The sequence below is a fragment of the Mauremys reevesii genome, linkage group 3, assembly GCF_016161935.1.
Source record: "Mauremys reevesii isolate NIE-2019 linkage group 3, ASM1616193v1, whole genome shotgun sequence".
In the NCBI taxonomy this organism is placed as follows: Eukaryota; Metazoa; Chordata; order Testudines; family Geoemydidae; genus Mauremys; species Mauremys reevesii.
This window is the reverse complement of record NC_052625.1, coordinates 207,898,605-207,919,575: the sequence shown is the minus strand read 5'-3', so window position 1 is coordinate 207,919,575 and position 20,971 is coordinate 207,898,605. Positions and strand designations below refer to the sequence as shown.

The window sequence follows — 20,971 nt, the reverse complement described above, 5'->3', positions numbered from 1 at the left end:
GCAGAATGCACTGGCCTTGCCATGGGCCCGACACTGCAGTTACTTTTCCAGATTTCTCTCTTCCATTTTTCTCAACTGCAGCAGCCAGTGGGATTTTTCTGGGTTTTCCCCCAAAACAAGTCTCCGTTCCTGCTCTGGGACCAGTGAGGAATGCCCCACCCTCTCCCCCCTGGTTCTGTGGAGGGCTCCTTGGAGGAGCAGAGAATGATGAGACCTTTCTCAGCCCTTCTGAAGGGACACTGGCATTTCTCTCTCAAGTACTTGTTCTAGCTAAAACTCTCCCCTCAGCGAGAGTGGGGTTTGATCTCTGGCGCCTGCTCTCCCACCATCCACGCAGCCCTCCCGCAAAAGGAGAGGAACTGGGACTGAGATTTCTATTATAAAAAACGAGCAGGGGGAGCCTGACAGGCCTCTGGGTACATGAGAGAGAGGCCAGAAGTTCACCAACCCAGTGGGGAATTCTGCAGGGCAGCGCCAAGCCACTGGCAGCCTCCAGCTGAGACACCAGGCAGGATTCCTAGGGGTGAAGTGGTTGTACAGTTTGTGCATCTGTTTGCACATGGGCAGAGAGGAGCTGGACCAGATCCAGTGGTTGGCTCAGGAGGGTGGTCGGGGCCTTTTCCCTCCAGTGAGTGCCAGCTCCTATTGAGTGGACTGGCTGGCTGGGGGATTGGGAATGCAATACAAGCCTTTCTCTTCTATGGGCACTGCTCTGGTCAGCCCCAGGACAGGACTGCCGAGGGGGTGGTAGGAAATGGGATACTGGGCCACTCCCATGTAAGTCACCAGGTCCAATCGATCCCAGGTAGCAGTGACATAAGCTCTTTAGTGATCTAAATGAAGTGAGCTGGGTCACATCACCAAGCCGTCATCAACCCCTGGGACTGCTGGCAGCCTCAGCAGGGAGGCCAAGGCATGACTGGGCCCCAGAGACCCAGGAGGGTCCCTCCACAGGAGAGCTGAGGCAGACTGGTAGGGACAGGATGGGAAGGTGGCCCTGCCCATCACCCGTGTGGGTAGGTTACATGGAGCCGTCCATCTCCACAGCACTCAGTCCCACACCTTTCATCAACACGACATGCCGTGCACCATTTCCTGTCTGATGAGTATTCAGCCCCTGCCCTGCTCCAGCTGGCCTGGGAGCAGACGGGTTCTTGGGCCCGGCTCAGTGACAGTGAGTGCCCGCCGCCCGGGCGTCCCGGGGCCCGGCCCGGCGGCAGAGCCTGCACCGGCCGCCCGTGCGTCCCGGGGCCCGGCCCGGCGGCAGAGCCTGCGCTGCCGCCTGCATCCCGGGCCCGCCCGCGGCAGAGCCGGCGCCGGCCGCCCTGCGTCCCGGGCCCGGCCGGCGGCAGAGCCTGCGCTGCCACCCCTGCGCCCGGGGCCCGGCGGCAGAGCCGGGCGCTGCCGCCTGCGCCCGGGCCTGCCCGGCGGCAGAGCCGGCGCCGGCCGCCTGCGCCCCGGGCCCGCCCGCGGCAGAGCCGGCACCCGCCGCCCCTGCGTCCCGGGGCCCGGCCCGGCAGCAGAACCGGCACCCGCCGCCCCTGCGTCCCGGGGCCCGGCCCGGCGGCAGTCTCAGCATTTCTGTGCTTGTGTTCTCAGGCTGTACATCACGGTGGAGGAACCTGACCTGGCCATCACCATGTATAAAAAGTGTAAGATGTATGATGAGATGATTCGCCTGGTAGCAAAGTACCACAAGGACTTGCTGAGTGACACACACCTGCATCTGGGGAAGGTAAAGCTCTCGGGGTGCGAGAAAGGATCTGTCATCCCAGCAGGAGGGCTAGGATGCTCCCTAACACACCATCTCCTATGACAGGAGCTGGCGACTGAGGGCCGCTTGCAGGAGGCTGAGTACCACTACCTGGAAGCCAAGGACTGGAAGGCCACAGTGAACATGTACAGAGTGAATGACATGTGGGAGGACGCGTACAGGGTAACAGCAGCTCTTTAACAGAGAGGACGACATGGCACCAGTAGGTCCCCGTATGTGTCTAGCCGCAGTGTTGCTGGCAGCACTGCAAGTCCCAGCATGCACTGCTCCCCACTGGTCTGAACATAGGCTGAGTGTGGTGATGGATGAGGCGCTTGGGTCAGGAGGAAGCATTGCATCCTGGGATTGACGTCTGCTGCCCTCTTGGGTGAGCAGTGCTGAGGAGGCAAGGAGGTCTCTGCACTCCGTCCCCTGCAGGTCCTTGCCTCCTCCTCACCAGGCCGCAGGGAGGCCGTAACTTGGGGAAGAGTCTGAGTTGGGGAGGGAGCCACAGACTCAGCTTGCTCCAGCGAGGAGCCCCCTGGGAGACTCAGCTGGTCCTTCGGCTCTGTTTGCTTTGGACAGGTGGCCAAGGCCCATGGGGGGGCGAATTCCTACAAGCATGTGGCCTATCTGTGGGCAAAGAGCCTCGGAGGGGAAGCTGCCGTGAAACTCCTCAATAAGTTTGGGCTCCTGGAAATGGCCATTGACCATGCAGCAGACAATGGGTGAGTGTCCTGAGGCTAGGAGCTCGCCTCCTGGCACAGGGAGAGCAAAGCCAGGCCTGGGGAATGCTCTTCACTCGCAGCAGCTACAGGCCCCGGGATGGAGGCTGGGACCGAGGAGGAGCTGCTGTGCGGCCCTGGGGGCTGGGAAGGAGCTTTTCCCGTCTTGGCTTGAGGGAAGTGAGGCCTTGCAGAGCTTCCACCTGTGGGGCCCAAGGCACCAGCAGCACCACAAGCTGCCAGCCGCTGGGGCAGCCTCCTGCCACAGCATCAGCACCTGCCCTGTGCTCTCACTGCCTGCATCGTCCGTCACCGCAGCCGTCTCCTGTGCCGGGTCCCAGCCCCAGCGCTCCCCTCACCTCGCCCTGGGTTCTGCCTGCCAGCACCAGCCCTCCTCGTCCCGTCTGCGCCACGTGGGGCACAGCCAGGACCTAGCTTGGCTCACCCCCATCCCTTTCCTCTCGTCACAGCGTCTTTGACTTTGCGTTCGAACTGGCCCGGCTCTCGCTGAAGCAGAAGACACCCGAGATCCACTTGAAGTACGCCATGTTCCTGGAGGACGAGGTACAACCCCAGGCCCTGCACTGTGCCCAGGCTGCAGAGCACTCCCTCGGGGGCCTGCCCCAGGCAGGCAGTGGTGTGGCTGCAGCCCAGAGCGTGCAAGCCGGCTCTGTGAAGCCCTTGCCTCTCCTGGCCGGGGTCAGCAGATTGCTCTCCTCTGTCCTAGGGCAAGTTCGAAGAGGCCGAGGCCGAGTTCATTAAAGCTGGGAAGCCCAAGGAAGCGGTGCTAATGTGAGTGCCCCCTGCTGACTGAATCCAGGTTCCAGGCCAGGGGGCCTTGCTCCCCTGCCTGACCCCAGCTTGGCAGCTCTTCTCGCCAGTCGATCTCATGCTCCCTCCCCCACCCCAATCTGCCGGACCCAGGCTGGCATGTCTCCTTGGCTCCCCAGGTTTGTCCACAACCAGAACTGGGACGCTGCCCAGCGCGTGGCTGAGGCCCACGACCCAGACAGTGTGGCCGACGTGCTCGTGGGGCAGGCTCGCTTCGCCTTTGAGCAGAAGGAATTCCAGAAAGCAGAGGCTTTCCTCCTGCGGGCCCAGCGGCCAGAGCTGGCCGTGAAGTATTACAAGGTGGGTGCGGCCAGTGACGATGTCACTTCACCCCACAGAGCTCAGTGTCTGGGCAGGGAACCCCCCCCATCATCCCCCCGAGAGCGCAGTGTCAGGGTAGGGAACCGCCCATCATCACCCCTGAGAGCGCAGTGTCTGGGTAGGGAACCGCCCATCATCTCCCGCTCCTCCCCCCCGAGAGCTCAGTGTCTGGGCAGGGAACCCCGCATCATCACCCTCGAGAGCTCAGTGTCTGGGCAGGGAACCGCCCATCATCACCCCTGAGAGCGCAGTGTCTGGGTAGGGAACCGCCCATCATCTCCCGCTCCTCCCCCCTGAGAGCTCAGTGTCTGGGCAGGGAACCCAACATCATCCCCGAGAGCTCAGTGTCTGGGCAGGGAACCCCGCATCATCACCCCTGAGAGCTCAGTGTCCGGGCAGGGAACCTCCCATCATACCCCCGAGAGCTCAGTGTCTGGGCATGGAACGCCCCCATCAACACCCCGGAGAGCTCAGTATCTGGGTAGGGAACCCCCGCCCCCATCATCCCCCCAAGAGCGCAGTGTCTGAACAGGGAACCCCCCCCCCCCATCATCCCCCTGAGAGCTCAGTGGCTGGGCAGGGAGCTCCACATCATCCCCCCGAGAGCTCTGTGTTTGGGCAGGGCACCCCCCCCCATCATCCCCCTGAGAGCTCAGTGTCTGGGCAGGGAACCCCATCATCCCCTGAGAGCTCATTGTCTGGGTAGGGAACCGCCCATCATCTCCCGCTCCTCCCCCCCGAGAGCTCAGTGTCTGGGCAGGGAACCCCGCATCATCACCCCTGAGAGCTCAGTGTCTGGGTAGGGAACCCCCCCATCATCCCCCCGAGGGCTCAGTGTCTGGGCAGGGAACCCCCCCCATCATCCCTCCGAGAGCGCAGTGTCAGGGTAGGGAACCGCCCCTCATCTCCCGCTCCTCCCGAGAGCTCAGTGTCTGGGCAGGGAACCCCACCATCATCCCTCCGAGAGCGCAGTGTCAGGGTAGGGAACCGCCCATCATCTCCCGCTCCTCCCCCCCGAGAGCTCAGTGTCTGCGCAGGGAACCCCACATCATCACCCCGGAGAGCTCAGTGTCTGGGCAGGGAACCCCGCATCATCACCCCGGAGAGCTGAGTGTCTGGGCAGGGAACGCCCCCATCAACACCCCGGAGAGCTCAGTGTCAGGGTAGGGAACCGCCCATCATCACCCCTGAGAGCTCAGTGTCTGGGTAGGGAACCGCCCATCATCTCCCGCTCCTCCCGCCCGAGAGCTCAGTGTCTGGGCAGGGAACCCCCACATCATCACCCTTGAGAGCTCAGTGTCTGGGTAGGGAACCCCCCATCATCACCCTTGAGAGCTCAGTGTCTGGGTAGGGAACCTCCCATCATCCCCCCGAGAGCTCAGTGTCTGGGCAGGGAACCCCACATCATCCCCCCGAGAGCTCAGTGTCTGGGCAGGGAACGCCCATCAACTCCCCGGTGTGCTCAGTGTCTGGGCTGGGAACGCCCCCATCAACACCCCGGAGAGCTCAGTATCTGGGTAGGAAACCGCCCATCATTCTCCCCCCCCCCCCCGAGAGCTCAGTGTCTGGGCAGGGAACCCCGCATCATCACCCCTGAGAGCTCAGTGTCTGGGCAGGGAACCTCCCATCATCCCCCCGAGAGCTCAGTGTCTGGGCATGGAACCCCCCCCCCATCAACACCCCAGAGAGCTCAGTGTCTGGGCAGGGAACCCCACATTATCCCCCCGAGAGCTCAGTGTCTGGGCAGGGAACCCCCACATCATCCCCCCGAGAGCTCAGTGTCTGGGCAGGGAACCCCACATCATCACCCCTGAGAGCTCAGTGTCTGGGCAGGGAACCCCCCACATCATCACCCTCGAGAGCTCAGTGTCTGGGTAGGGAACCCCACATCATCCCCCCGAGAGCTCAGTGGGTGGGCCGGGAACCCCACCTCATCCCCCCGAGAGCTCAGTGTCTGGGCAGGGAACCCCGCATCATCACCCCCGAGAGCTCAGTGTCTGGGCAGGGAACGCCCCCATCAACACCCCGGAGAGCTCAGTGTCTGGGCAGGGAACGCCCCCATCAACACCCCGGAGAGCTCAGTATCTGGGCAGGGAACGCCCCCATCAACACCCCGGAGAGCTCAGTATCTGGGTAGGAAACCGCCCATCATTCTCCCCTCCCCTGAGAGCTCAGTGTCTGGGCAGGGAACCTCCCATCATCCCCGAGAGCTCAGTGTCTGGGCATGGACCCCATCAACACCCGGAGAGCTCAGTGTCTGGGCAGGGAACCCCACATCATCCCCGAGAGCTCAGTGTCTGGGCAGGGAACCCCCACATCATCCCCCCGAGAGCTCAGTGTCTGGGCAGGGAACCCCCACATCATCACCCCTGAGAGCTCAGTGTCTGGGCAGGGAGCCCCACATCATCCCCCCGAGAGCTCAGTGTCTGGGCAGGAACCCCACATCATCCCCGAGAGCTCAGTGTCTGGGTAGGGAACCCCGCATCATCACCCTCAAGAGCTCAGTGTCTGGGTAGGGAACCCACATCATCCCCGAGCTCAGTGTCTGGGCAGGGAACCCCACATCATCCCCGAGAGCTCAGTGTCTGGGTAGAGAACCCCACATCATCCCCCCGAGAGCTCAGTGTCTGGGCAGGGAACCCCACATCATCCCCCCGAGAGCTCAGTGTCTGGGCAGGGAACCCCACATCATCACCCCTGAGAGCTCAGTGTCTGGGCAGGGAACCTCCCATCATCTCCCCGAGAGCTCAGTGTCTGGGCAGGGAACCCCCACATCATCACCCTTGAGAGCTCAGTGTCTGGGTAGGGAACCCCATCATCACCCTTGAGAGCTCAGTGTCTGGGTCGGGAACCTCCCATCATCTCCCCGAGAGCTCAGTGTCTGGGCAGGGAACCCCCACATCATCACCCTTGAGAGCTCAGTGTCTGGGTAGGGAACCCCCCATCATCACCCTTGAGAGCTCAGTGTCTGGGTAGGGAACCTCCCATCATCCCCCCGAGAGCTCAGTGTCTGGGCAGGGAACCCCACATCATCCCCCCGAGAGCTCAGTGTCTGGGCAGGGAACGACCCCATCAACACCCCGGAGAGCTCAGTGTCTGGGCAGGGAACGCCCCCATCAACACCCCGGAGAGCTCAGTATCTGGGTAGGAAACCGCCCATCATTCTCCCCGAGAGCTCAGTGTCTGGGCAGGGAACCCCGCATCATCACCCCTGAGAGCTCAGTGTCTGGGCAGGGAACCTCCCATCATCCCCCCGAGAGCTCAGTGTCTGGGCATGGAACCCCATCAACACCCCAGAGAGCTCAGTGTCTGGGCAGGGAACCCCACATTATCCCCGAGAGCTCAGTGTCTGGGCAGGGAACCCCACATCATCCCCCCGAGAGCTCAGTGTCTGGGCAGGGAACCCCCACATCATCCCCCCGAGTGCTCAGTGTCTGGGCAGGGAGCCCCACATCATCCCCCCGAGAGCTCAGTGTCTGGGCAGGGAACCCCCCACATCATCACCCTCTTGTGCTCTGTGTCTGTGTTGGGAACCCCACATCATCCCCCCGAGTGCTCAGTGTCTGGGCAGGGAACCCCACATCATCCCCCCGAGAGCTCAGTGTCTGGGCAGGGAACCCCGCATCATCCCCCCGAGAGCTCAGTGTCTGGGCATGGAACGCCCCCATCAACACCCCGGAGAGCTCAGTGTCTGGGCAGGGAACGCCCCCATCAACACCCCGAGAGCTCAGTATCTGGGCAGGGAACGCCCCATCAACACCCCGAGAGCTCAGTATCTGGGTAGGAAACCGTCCATCATTCTCCTCCCCCCGAGAGCTCAGTGTCTGGGCAGGGTACCCCGCATCATCACCCCGGAGAGCTCTGTGTCTGGGCTGGTAACCTCCCATCATCCCCTCGAGAGCTCTGTGTCTGGGCATGGAACCCCCCCCCCCATCAACACCCCGGAGAGCTCAGTATCTGGGCAGGGAACCCCACATCATCCCCGAGAGCTCAGTGTCTGGGCAGGAGCCCCACATCATCCCCGAGAGCTCAGTGTCTGGGCAGGGAACCCCCCCATCATCCCCCCGAGAGCTCAGTGTCTGGGCAGGGAACCCCGCATCATCACCCCCGAGAGCTCAGTGTCTGGGCAGGGAACGCCCCCATCAACACCCCGGAGAGCTCAGTGTCTGGGCAGGGAACGCCCCCATCAACACCCCGGAGAGCTCAGTATCTGGGCAGGGAACGCCCCATCAACACCCCGGAGAGCTCAGTATCTGGGTAGGAAACCGCCCATCATTCTCCCCTCCCCGAGAGCTCAGTGTCTGGGCAGGGAACCCCGCATCATCACCCCTGAGAGCTCAGTGTCTGGGCAGGGAACCTCCCATCATCCCCGAGAGCTCAGTGTCTGGGCATGGACCCCCATCAACACCCGGAGAGCTCAGTGTCTGGGCTGGGAGCCCCACATCATCCCCCCGAGAGCTCAGTGTCGGGGCAGGGAGCCCCACATCATCCCCCCGAGAGCTCAGTGTCTGGGCAGGGAACCCCCACATCATCCCCCCGAGAGCTCAGTGTCTGGGCAGGGAACCCCGCATCATCACCCTCGAGAGCTCAGTGTCTGGGTAGGGAACCCCACATCATCCCCCCGAGAGCTCTGTGTCTGGGCAGGGAGCCCCACATCATTCCCCCGAGAGCTCAGTGTCTGGGCAGGAGCCCCACATCATCCCCGAGAGCTCAGTGTCTGGGCAGGGAACCCCACATCCTCCCCCCGAGCGCTCAGTGTCTGGGCAGGGAACCCCGCATCATCACCCTCGAGAGCTCAGTGTCTGGGTAGGGAACCCCACATCATCCCCCCGAGAGCTCAGTGTCTGGGCAGGGAACCCTGCATCATCACCCCCGAGAGCTCAGTGTCTGGGTAGTGAACCCCCCCATCATCACCCCCGGGAGCTCAGTGTCTGGGCAGGAAACTGCCCATCATTCTCCCCTCCCCGAGAGCTCAGTGTCTGGGTAGGGAACCCCCGCCCCCATCCTCACCCCTGAGAGCTCAGTGTCTGGGCAGGGAGCCCCCCATCATCACCCCCAAGAGCTCAGTGTCTGGGCAGGGAGCCCCACATCATCCCCCCGAGAGCTCAGTGTCTGGGCAGGGAACCCCACATCATCACCCCCGGGAGCTCATTGTCTTCGTGAGGATCCACCTCCCCTGTCCCCCACCTGAGAACTCGGTCTGGGCCTGGAACCCACAACCCCTGCCCTGTGAGTAGCTGGGGGGGGACCGGGGGGTTGGATCGGGAGGGGCTGTGGGTGCCCCTCCCTAGGTGTAGCTGGAGAGGGGGTTAACGAGGGGCTGTGGTGTCCCCTCCATGGTAGTAGCAGTGAGGGGCTGGATCAGGGGCCCTGGGGCAGGGCTGGATCAGCCCTGGGGTGCCTGGGAGCCCAGCAGGCTGAGCAAAGACCCTCCCAACTGTGGCTCTGGTGTGTTTGGCGCAGGAGGCCGGCATGTGGAGCGATGCCCTGCGGACCTGTAAGGAGTACGTCCCCAGCCGGCTGGAGGTGCTGCAGGAGGAGTACGACAAGGAGGCTGCCAAGAAAGGGACCAGGTAGGCCAAAGCTGTTTGGCTGGGGGCGCTGGGCTGAGCCGGTGCAGGGATGTCCAGCCGCTGGCTGAGTTCCCTGCTCCCTGCGGCAGGGCCTCAGAGCCTGTTGCATGCTGCCTCCCTGAGCACTGGGCAGGGGCAGGAAACAGCACCAGCTGAACCTCTCTCCATCCCTGCACCTGCCTCTCCCTATGTGCAGGGCTCATGCCCGGGCCTGGCCCCGCCAGGGTCCCTGCACCATCTCCCTGTGCCCAGCACAGGCTCACCTCCCGTGTTGGTCCTGGCAGAGGCGTGGAGGGCATGCTGGAGCAGGCCCGTCAGTGGGAGCAGGCTGGGGAATACGCCAGGGCTGTGGACTGCTACCTGAAGGTACAGGATCCCAGTAACAGCCTGCTGGTGGAGAAGTGCTGGCTGAAGGTAAGTCCTGAGCCCCCGCCCCTCCTCTGGTACCCCAGGGGCTCCCCCACCCCCAAAGAGACACCATGTCTGGGGGCTTCAGACTGACTGAGACCCGAGAGATGAGCAGGGCACCAGAGACCCATGAGGGCTCTGCCCCAAACAACCGCATCCCCTGGGGCCAGGGTTGGACTCTCTGCAACGGGGCCCCTCCCCCCCAGTCTCGGGGCCGGGGCCCGGCTCTCCCCGACGGGGCCCCTCCCCCCCAGTCTCGGGGCCGGGGCCCTGCTCTCCCCGACGGGGCCTCTTCTCTCTGATAGCTCCCATCCCTTTTACCGCTGATGCCTCTTGTCCTGCAGGCAGCCGAGCTGGCCATTAAATTCTTGGGCCAGCCCCGGAGTGTGGAGGTGACTCGACTGGTGGGACCCCAGCTGGTGGCCATGAAGAAGTATAGTGTGGTAGGGGCTGCTGCTGTCAGCGCGGTGCTGAAGGGAGGGAGGTGTTAATGTCAGTGGGATGAAAGGTGAAGGGGTGGCTTGGTTACAGTGTGAGTACCTACGTGGGGAACAAACATTTCATAACATGCTCTTCAGTCTAGCAGAGGCAGGGCTAACACGAGCCCATGGCTGGAAGCTGAAGCTAGAATTCAGACTGGCAATAAGGTGTGAATGTTTAGCAGTGAGAGTCATTAACTACTGGAACAACTTGCCAAGAGGCGTGGTGTCCTGATTTCCCATCTCGTCTCCATATAAGGAGCCCCAAAGGGTCTGGGGCGGAATGACGCATCCCCTCCTTCTGTCCACCAATTACATCTCATTTCCCACACCCCAGTTTGGGTCCATTGATTTCAGATTCCATTCTCCTTTGCTTCTCAGACGCCATCTCAGCACAGTCCTTGGGAGGGATCAGGAGCCCCTTTGGTGGGACCAGTCCACTCTGTCCTTGAGGAGGGAGGGCTGGAGGCCATGCAGTCTCTGCGTGTCGACCGGGGGGCGAGAAGGGAAGGGGGCATCGTGTCCCAGAGAAGGAGGCGGGTGCTGTGTCCTGAGGCTAGGAGTATGAAATACTGGGTGAGCCAATCACCATAGTGTGCTTGGATTTTCAGAAAGCCTTTGACAAGGTCCCCCATCAAAGGCTCTTGAGCAAAGTAAGGAGTCATGGGATAAGAGGGAAGGTCCTCTCATGGGTCAGTAACTGGTTACAAGACAGGAAACAAAGAGTAGGAATTAGTGGCCAGTCTTCACAATGGAACACTGAGGTGGCCAAATTTACAAATGATACCAAATTCACTCCCCTTGAAACCTCTGGCATTGGCCTGTGTTGGCAGACAGGACCTGGGCTGAATGCAGCACTGCCCAGAGGCTGCAGTCAGGGCTCTGGCCCCATGGTGTGGGCACAGATGGCCTCTGGCCTTGGAGCTCCAGGTGACAATGCCCAAGCGTGACCCTGCTTTGCTTTTGCAGGCAGCTGAGCTCTACCTCAACCTGGACCTCATCCGAGAAGCCATTGATGCCTTCATTGAGGGTGAGGAATGGAACAAGGCAAAACGTGTGGCCAAGGAGCTCGACCCCAGGTAACCCTCAGGCCTGGTCCTCCCCACTGCCCTCTGCAGGTTCCCCTCCGTCCTGTCCTCCCCACACTGCCCTCTGCAGGTTCCCCTCCGTCCTGTGCTCCCCACACTGCCCCCTGCAGGTTCCCCTCCGTCCTGTCCTCCCCACACTGCCCTCTGCAGGTTCCCCTCCGTCCTGTCCTCCCCACACTGCCCTCTGCAGGTTCCCCTCCGTCCTGTGCTCCCCACACTGCCCCCTGCAGGTTCCCCTCCGTCCTGTCCTCCCCACACTGCCCTCTGCAGGTTCCTCCGTCCTGTGCTCCCACACTGACCCCTGCAGGTTCCCTCCGTCCTGTCCTCCCCACACTGCCCTCTGCAGGTTCCCCTCCGTCCTGTCCTCCCCACACTGCCCACTGCAGGTGCCCATCCGTCCAGTCCTCCCCACACTGACCCCTGCAGGTTCCCTTCCGTCCTATTCTCCCCCCACTGACCCCTGCAGGTTCCCCTCTGTCCTGTCCTCCCACACTGACCCCTGCAGGTTCCTTCTGTCCTATTCCCCCACTGCCCCTGCAGGTTCCTCTGTCCTGTCCTCCCACACTGACCCCTGCAAGTTCCTCTGTCCTGTCCTGTCCTCCCCACACTGCCCTCTGCAGGTTCCCCTCCGTCCTGTGCTCCCCACACTGACCCCTGCAGGTTCCCCTCCGTCCTGTCCTCCTCACACTGACCCCTGCAGGTTCCCCTCCGTCCTGTCCTCCTCACACTGACCCCTGCAGGTTCCCCTCCGTCCTGTCCTCCCCACACTGACCCCTGCAGGTTCCCCTCCGTCCTGTCCTCCCCACACTGACCCCTGCAGGTTCCCCTCCGTCCTGTTCTCCTCACACTGACCCCTGCAGGTTCCCCTCCGTCCTGTCCTCCTCACACTGACCCCTGCAGGTTCCCTTCCGTCCTATTCCCCCCCCCCACTGCCCCCTGCAGGTTCCCCTCTGTCCTGTCCTCCCCACACTGACCCCTGCAGGTTCCCCTCTGTCCTGTCCTCCCCACACTGCCCCCTGCAGGTTCCCTTCCGTCCTATTCCCCACTGCCCTCTGCAGGTTCCTCTGTCCTGTCCTCCCCACACTGACCCCTGCAGGTTCCCCTCTGTCCTGTCCTGTCCTCCCCACACTGCCCTCTGCAGGTTCCTCCGTCCTGTCCTCCCCACACTGCCCTCTGCAGGTTCCCCTCCGTCCTGTCCTCCCCACACTGACCCCTGCAGGTTCCCTTCCGTCCTAGTCCCCCCCCCCCCTGCCCCCTGCAGGTTCCTCTCTGTCCTGTCCTCCCACACTGACCCTGCAGGTTCCCCTCTGTCCTGTCCTCCCCACAGTGACCACTGCAGGTTCCCTTCCGTCCTGTTCGCCCCACACTGCCCCCTGCAGGTTCCCCTCTGTCCTGTCCTCCCCACACTGACCCCTGCAAGTTCCCCTCTGTCCTGTCCTCCCCACACTGACCCCTGCAGGTTCCCCTCTGTCCTGTCCTCCCCACACTGCCCTCTGCAGGTTCCCCTCCGTCCTGTCCTCCCCACACTGCCCTCTGCAGGTTCCCTTCCGTCCTGTGCTCCCCACACTGCCCTCTGCAGGTTCCCTTCCGTCCTGTCCTCCCCACACTGCCCTCTGCAGGTTCCCCTCCGTCCTGTCCTCCCCACACTGACCCCTGCAGGTTCCCTTCCGTCCTGTCCTCCCCACACTGCCCTCTGCAGGTTCCCTTCCGTCCTGTCCTCCCCACACTGACCCCTGCAGGTTCCCCTCCGTCCTGTCCTCCCCACACTGACCCCTGCAGGTTCCCCTCCGTCCTGTCCTCCCCACACTGACCCCTGCAGGTTCCCCTCCGTCCTGTCCTCCCCACACTGACCCCTGCAGGTTCCCCTCCGTCCTGTGCTCCCCACACTGACCCCTGCAGGTTCCCTTCCGTCCTGTCCTCCCCACACTGCCCTCTGCAGGTTCCCCTCCGTCCTGTCCTCCCCACACTGACCCCTGCAGGTTCCCTTCCGTCCTGTCCTCCCCACACTGCCCTCTGCAGGTTCCCTTCCGTCCTGTCCCCCCCACACTGACCCCTGCAGGTTCCTCCGTCCTGTCCTCCCCACACTGACCCCTGCAGGTTCCCCTCCGTCCTGTCCTCCCCACACTGACCCCTGCAGGTTCCCCTCCGTCCTGTTCTCCCCACACTGACCCCTGCAGGTTCCCCTCCGTCCTGTGCTCCTCACACTGACCCCTGCAGGTTCCCTTCCGTCCTGTGCTCCTCACACTGACCCCTGCAGGTTCCCTTCCGTCCTGTGCTCCTCACACTGACCCCTGCAGGTTCCCTTCCGTCCTGTCCTCCTCACACTGACCCCTGCAGGTTCCCTTCCGTCCTGTCCTCCTCACACTGACCCCTGCAGGTTCCTCCGTCCTGTCCTCCTCACACTGACCCCTGCAGGTTCCTCCGTCCTGTCCTCCCCACACTGACCCCTGCAGGGTCCCTTCCGTCCTGTGCTCCTCACACTGACCCCTGCAGGTTCCCTTCCGTCCTGTCCTCCTCACACTGACCCCTGCAGGTTCCCTTCCGTCCTGTCCTCCTCACACTGACCCCTGCAGGTTCCCCTCCGTCCTGTCCTCCCCACACTGACCCCTGCAGGTTCCCTTCCGTCCTGTGCTCCTCACACTGACCCCTGCAGGTTCCCTTCCGTCCTGTCCTCCTCACCCTGACCCCTGCAGGTTCCCTTCCGTCCTGTCCTCCTCACACTGACCCCTGCAGGTTCCCCTCCGTCCTGTCCTCCCCACACTGACCCCTGCAGGTTCCCCTCCGTCCTGTCCTCCCCACACTGACCCCTGCAGGTTCGCCTCCGTCCTGTCCTCCCCACACTGACCCCTGCAGGTTCCCCTCCGTCCTGTCCTCCCACACTGCCATCTGCAGGTTCCCTCCGTCCTGTCCTCCCCACACTGCCCTCTGCAGGTTCCTCCGCCCTGTCCTCCCCACACTGCCCTCTGCAGGTTCCCCTCCGTCCTGTCCTCCCCACACTGACCCCTGCAGGTTCCCCTCCGTCCTGTCCTCCCCACACTGCCCTCTGCAGGTTCCCCTCCGTCCTGTCCTCCCCACACTGCCCTCTGCAGGTTCCCCTCCGTCCTGTCCTCCCCACACTGCCCTCTGCAGGTTCCCCTCCGTCCTGTCCTCCCCACACTGACCCCTGCAGGTTCCCGTCCGTCCTATTCTCCCCCCCCACTGCCCCCTGCAGGTTCCCCTCTGTCCTGTCCTCCCACACTGACCCCTGCAGGTTCCCCTCTGTCCTGTCCTCCCCACACTGACCCCTGCAGGTTCCCTTCCGTCCTATTCCCCCCCCACTGCCCCCTGCAGGTTCCCCTCTGTCCTGTCCTCCCCACACTGACCCCTGCAAGTTCCCCTCTGTCCTGTCCTGTCCTCCCCACACTGCCCTCTGCAGGTTCCCCTCCGTCCTGTCCTCCCCACACTGCCCTCTGCAGGTTCCCCTCCGTCCTGTCCTCCCCACACTGACCCCTGCAGGTTCCCTTCCGTCCTATTCCCCCCCCACACTGCCCCCTGCAGGTTCCCCTCTGTCCTGTCCTTCCCACACTGACCCCTGCAGGTTCCCCTCTGTCCTGTCCTCCCCACACTGACCCCTGCAGGTTCCCTTCCGTCCTATTCCCCCCCCCACTGCCCCCTGCAGGTTCCCCTCTGTCCTGTCCTCCCCACACTGACCCCTGCAGGTTCCCCTCTGTCCTGTCCTCCCCACACTGACCCCTGCAGGTTCCCCTCTGTCCTGTCCTCCCCACACTGACCCCTGCAGGTTCCCCTCTGTCCTGTCCTCCCCACACTGCCCTCTGCAGGTTCCCCTCCGTCCTGTCCTCCCCACACTGCCCCCTGCAGGTTCCCCTCCGTCCTGTCCTCCCCACACTGCCCTCTGCAGGTTCCCCTCCGTCCTGTGCTCCCCACACTGCCCTCTGCAGGTTCCCTTCCGTCCTGTCCTCCCCACACTGACCCCTGCAGGTTCCCCTCTTTCCCACACTCCCCTGCTCCCCTACCCCCAGTCACCCTCAGCCCCATTTCCCCCTATCGCCCTTAAGGCACTTCCAGTCCTACCCTCGTCTCCTTTTGCCTGTCTCCATCCCCTCCCTCCTGGAGTGCTCTCAGTCCTGTCCCTGCCTGCAGTTTTCTACTGCCGTCCCCCTCCTCGCAGCCTCCTGCCATGGGTTGGGATGTCTGTCTGCCCTCACCTCCAGGTGCCACAGGGGCCTGCTCCTCACCCCAGCTGGGTCGCTCCTTGTCCCTGTCACTGCAGCTGCAGTGGGACCCCTGCTGGGCCCCTGTGCTCCACTCTGGGCACCTCCAGCTGGGTTTGGCTGCCAACAAAGTCTGCTTCTGCCCGGCAGGTCGGAGGAGTATGTGGACCAGCGCTATAAGGAGTATTTAAAGAATCAGGGCAAAGTGGATTCGGTAAGAATGTTTTTGTCTGGGGCTGGGCAGGGGGCCAGGGTCGTTTTGTGCCCAAGGGACCCTCCCATGGGGCTGGGTGAGGGGGCAGGGCCATTCTGTGCTGGGGGTGGTGCATTGTGTGGGGGTCTGGGTGCTAACATGCAGGGCAGTGTGATGGGTGTGTGGCTGGGTGCCCGTGCTGGGGGGCGGGGGGGAGGGCTGGACGCCCATGCTGGGGGGCGGGGGCATTGGGTGCCCGTGCTGGGGGGCGGGGGGGAGGGCTGGTGGCCCATGCTGGGGGGCGGGGGCATTGGGTGCCCGTGCTGGGAGGTGGTGGGGGAGGGCTGGACACCCATGCTGGGGGGCAGGGCCATTGGGTGCCCGTGCTGGGGGGCGGTGGGGGAGGGCTGGGCGCCCATGCTGGGGGGTGGGGGCATTGGGTGCCCGTGCTGGGGCGGGGAGGGCTGGGCGCCATGCTGGGGCGGGGCATTGGGTGCCCGTGCTGGGGCGGTGGGAGGGCTGGGCGCTCGTGCTGGGGGCAGTGGGGAGGAGGGCTGGGCGCCCGTGCTGGGGAGGGGGTTGGGCGCCCACGCCGGGGGGTTGGGCGCCCTGCTCAGTCCATTCTCAGGGTGTTGTGGCTCTCTCCTGTTCCGCAGCTAGTGGGGGTGGATGTCATGGCTGCCCTGGACATGTATGCGGAGCGGGAGCAGTGGGAGAAGTGCCTGGAGACCGCGGCCAAGCAGGTACCACTCCAGCCCTGGGCACCATGCTTGCAGCTCTGCCACCGCTGCGCAGTCCAGGCCGAGTGCCAGGGCCCAGGCTCTGCGGGGCGAGAACGAGAGTAAGAGGGAGGAGTGGGGCAGATAGGACAGTTGGGAACTGTAGACGGGTCGGACTCACCCCTGCGGCGCCTCCTGCTGGTGACTCCGGGAATTAGCTCATTCCAGCGCTGGAGCGCCCTCTGCAGGCTGGTGATCCCCCTGTCCTCAGGCCCCCGTGTCCCTCCCTGGACCCGGAGCCCTTTTACATGGGGTGCTGCCCCTGGCAGTAACCCCTTTCTCACTGGGTCTCCCCTCCCAGGGAACCCCCACCCTCTATCCCCACCTTGCCTCAGTGTATGGCTACTGCCAGTCATCCTCTAGCCCCCGTTCCCTGGGGCAGGCTGCAGTATCAGCCACTCATCACTGGCAAGGAGGGTTTGGACCTGCTGCCTTGGCCTGCCCCTGGGCTGCCCTCTGCAACCCCCAGGACCTGTTAGCCCAATGCTAGGCCACAGCCTGGGGCTTTCCAGACTGGAGCTCCCCAGCTCCTCTGCCTTTCCCCAGCCCTGCTTCACTCAGGTACCCTGTGTCCAGCTCCCTGCAGCCAGGCCCTTCTCCCTCTTCAGGCAGAGGAAGACTGTCTTTGCTTCTGGCTTCCCTGGCCTTTTATAGGGCCAGCTGGGCCTGATTGGGGTGTGGCCCATCTGCAGCCACTTCCCCAATCAGCCCAGCCTAAAGGCTGTTTTCTCCTGCTACAGCCCCTTCCCAGGGCTGTTTTTAACCCCTTCAGGGAAGGAGCAGGGGTTCACCCTGCTACAGGAACATAGGGTTTGTCTCACTAAATTGAGCCTGAGACAGCCCCCAAGGAAGTGCCAGAGTCTGGCGGCAGCAGGCCTGGACTAATCGGAGCCCCACATTGATCTCGTTCCGGTCTCTAACAGGTAGAGATTATCCTAAGCCCTGGTGCAGGAGGTGTAACGTCTGTCAGAATGTGTGTTATCATTAGTGACCACAGCTCCGTGGTGCTTGTGAGCCACAGAATGTCTGATCTACACAAAAATGAGGACGTTAGTTAAACAGAAATTAAAAGGTACAGTGCTAAAAATTAAATCCCTGCAAGCTGCATGGAAACTTTTTAAAGACACCATACTCGAGGCTCAGCTTAAATGTATGCCCCAAATTAACAAACATAGTAAGAGAACCAAAAAGGTGCCACTGTGCTAAACAACAAAGTAAAAGAAGCAGTAAAAGGCCATCCTTTAAAAGTGGAAGTGAAATCCTAGTGAGGAAAATAGAAAAGAGCATAAACTCTGGCAAATGAAGTGTAAAAATATCATTAGAAAGGCCAAAAAAGAATTTGAAGAACGGCTAGCCAATGACTCAAAAAGTAATACCAAAAAAAAATAAAAAAAATTAAGTACATCAGAAGCAGGAAGCCTGCTAAACAACCAGTGGGGCAACTGGATGATCGAGATGCTAAAGGAGCACTCAAGGATGACAAGGCCATTGCAGAAAAGCTAAATGAATTCTTTGCATTGGATGTACATGTATCGGTCTTCACGGCTGAGGATGTGAGGGAGATTCCCAAACCTGAGCCATTCTTTTTAGGTGACAAATCTGAGGAACTGTCCCAGATTGACATGTCATTAGAGGAGGTTTTTGGAACAAATTAATAAACTAAACAGTAGTAAGTCACCAGGACCAGATGGTATCACCCAAGAGTTCTGAAGGAACTCAGATGTGAAATTGCAGAACTCCTAACTGTAGATTGTAACCTATAATTTAAATCAGCTTCTGTACCAAATGACTGGAGGATAGCAAATGTGATGCTAATTTTTAAAAATGGCTCCAAAGGTGATCCCGGCAATTGCAGGCCTGACTTCAGTACCAGGCAAACTGGTTTAAACTATAGTAAAGATCAAAATGGTCAGACACATAGTTGCACATGATTTGTTGGGGAAGAGTCAACATGGTTTTAATAAAGGGAAATCATGCCTCACCAATCTACTAGAATTCTTTGAGGGGTTCAACAAGCATGTGGGCAAGGGGGATCCAGTGGCTATAGTGGACTTAAATTTTCAGAAAGCCTTTGACAAGATCCCTCACCAAAGGTTCTTAAGCAAAGTAAGCTGTCATGGGATAAGAGGGAAGGTCCTCGCATGGATTAGTAACTGGTTAAAAGACAGGAAACAAAGGGTAGAAATAAATGGTGTTTTCAGAATGGAGAGAGGTAAATAGTGGTGGTCCCCAGTGCTCTGAACTGGGACCAGTCCTAGTCAACATATTCATAAATGATCTGGAAAAAAGGGTAAACGGTGATGTGGCAAAATTTGCAGATGATACAAAACTACTCAGGATAGTTAAGTCCCAGGCAGACTGTGAAGAGCAACAAAAGGATCTCACAAAACTGGGTGACTGGGCAAGAAAATGACAGGAGAAATTCAGTGTTGATCAATGCAAAGTAATGCACACTGGAAAACATAATCCCAACTATACGTATAAAATGATGGGGTCTAAATTAACTGTTTCCATTCAAGAAAGACACCTCGGAGTCATTGTGGATAGTTCTCTGAAAACATCCACTCAATGTGCAGCAGCAGTCAAAAAAGCGAACAGAATGTTGGGAACCATTAGAAAAGACAGAAAATATCATATTGCCTCTATATAAATCCATGGTATGCCCACATAGAATCATAGCAGATTAGGGTTGGAAGAGACCTCAGGAGGTCATCCAGTCCAACCCCTGCTCAAAGCAGGACCAAACCCAACTAAATCATCCCAGCCAGGGCTTCGTCAAGCCTGACCTTAAAAACCTCTAAGGATGGAGATTCCACCACCTCCCTAGGGAACCCATTCCAGTGCTTCACCACCCTCCTAGTGAAATAGTGTTTCCTAATATCCAACCTAGACCTCCCCCACTGCAACTTGAGACCATTGCTCCTTGTTCTGTCATCTGGTACCACTGAGAACAGCCGAGCTCCATCCTCTTTGGAACCCCACTTCAGGCAGTTGAAGGCTGCTATCAAATCCCCCCTTACTTTTCTCTTCTGCAGACTAAATAACCCCAGTTTCCTAAGCCTCTCCTGGTAAGTCATGTGCTCCAGCCCTCTGATGATTTTCATTGCCCTCCGCTGGGCTCTCTCTAATTTGTACACATCCTTTCTGTAGTGGGAGACCCAAAACTGGACGCAGTACTCCAGATGAGGCCTTGCCAATGCTGAATAGAGAGGAATGATCACGTCCCTTGATCTGCTGGCAATGCCCCTACTTATACAGCCCAAAATGCCATTAGCCTTCTCAGCAACAAGGGCACACTGCCGACTCATATACAGCTTCTCATCCACTGTAATTCCCAGGTCCTTTTCTGCAGAACTGCCGCTTAGCCAGTCCATCCCCAACCTGTAGCAGTGCATGGGATTCTTCCGTCCTAAGAGACAAAACTGCCAGATGAATTTACTCAGATTTCCATTTCCATCCAAGCAAGGATTTCTCTATTGTACATAAGGAGGGCAAAAAATAAAACAAGAAAAGCCATGTGCATGTTGCAAGTGCTTTGGAGGACAGGATTAAAATTCAAAATGATCTGGACAAACTGGAGAAATAGTCTGAAGTAAATAGGATGAAATTTAACAAGGACAAATGCATCCCTCCTTAGCAGTTTTAAAGGTCAGGCTTGACAAAGCCCTGGCTGGGATGATTTAGTTGGGTTTGGTCCTGCTTTGAGCAGGGGGTTGGACTAGATACCTCCTGAGGTCCCTTCCAACCCTGAGATTCTATGATTCTGTGACATGATGAAAAACTTTGCATTATACAAAATCATTGCAGTCCATAATAAGTGGATCAAAAGCTGTTTACCTGGTAGATTGCAAGGAGTGGCTGAATAGGAAATCTTTGTCTAGTGGGGGTGTTCCTAGTGGGGTCCAGGAGCTCTCCGTTCTCTGTCCAGTGCTGTTCTATATCCAGATCAGTGGTCTGACAGAAAATATCAAACCACTGCTGGTAAAATGCCGAGGTGACACCCAAATGAGTGGAGGAGTAAATCATGAGATGGTGAGTAAGTTCTACAGAGGATCTGAATCTAAAGCCTGGCCCGGCCATTGCTTCCTCTCTCTGTCCCTGCTCCAGAATTATAAGGTCCTGCACAAGTACGTCGCTCTGTACGCAACCCACCTCATCCGGGAAGGCAGCTATGACAAAGCACTGAGCCTGTATGTCCAGCATGGAGCTCCTGCCAACCTGCAGGTAAAGGAGACGTTCAGTGCAGCGCCGGGAACCTCTCCAGCCCTGGCCCCCAGGCTGGGGCCTTGTGCTCTGACCATGCCCCTCTCTCTGGGCCATGTCTGTAGGGAAGGTGGCGTAGGACCCAGCTCTGCACCCACAGGGCCCCCCCACACACACACACACACACTGGGTCTGCGGCCACTTCCCGCTCTCTCTGCCTCCTGTGCAGAGGAGATGGGGAGGAGGCTGAGGATCTACCCCACGTGTGCTGCATTTGGGACAGGCCAAGGTCCTGCCAGGTGCCACTTTGTCTTGTTCTTTCCTGGGAGACTCTGGGCTGTAGAGAGAGGCCTGGGGAGGAGCCTGCGTTGCCAGGGGGCAGTTCTGGGACCACTGCTCCCTGCATA

At 60.4% G+C, this 20,971-nt stretch overlaps 1 protein-coding gene across 2 annotated transcripts in view; it reads left to right on the top strand.

Moving 5' to 3' along the window:
* Positions 1 to 20,971, top strand: part of IFT172 (intraflagellar transport 172) — a 119,045-nt gene that overhangs the window by 79,878 nt on the left and 18,196 nt on the right. For both annotated transcript variants that reach the window (XM_039531272.1, XM_039531271.1), the window contains exons 28-40: positions 1,600 to 1,735; positions 1,820 to 1,936; positions 2,339 to 2,481; positions 2,949 to 3,042; positions 3,206 to 3,270; positions 3,429 to 3,609; positions 9,094 to 9,203; positions 9,488 to 9,617; positions 9,956 to 10,054; positions 11,060 to 11,169; positions 15,540 to 15,603; positions 16,239 to 16,325; positions 20,469 to 20,585. In XM_039531272.1, the coding sequence (XP_039387206.1) occupies positions 1,600 to 1,735; positions 1,820 to 1,936; positions 2,339 to 2,481; positions 2,949 to 3,042; positions 3,206 to 3,270; positions 3,429 to 3,609; positions 9,094 to 9,203; positions 9,488 to 9,617; positions 9,956 to 10,054; positions 11,060 to 11,169; positions 15,540 to 15,603; positions 16,239 to 16,325; positions 20,469 to 20,585 (1,453 nt within the window). The remainder of the gene's footprint in view (positions 1 to 1,599; positions 1,736 to 1,819; positions 1,937 to 2,338; positions 2,482 to 2,948; positions 3,043 to 3,205; positions 3,271 to 3,428; positions 3,610 to 9,093; positions 9,204 to 9,487; positions 9,618 to 9,955; positions 10,055 to 11,059; positions 11,170 to 15,539; positions 15,604 to 16,238; positions 16,326 to 20,468; positions 20,586 to 20,971) is intronic.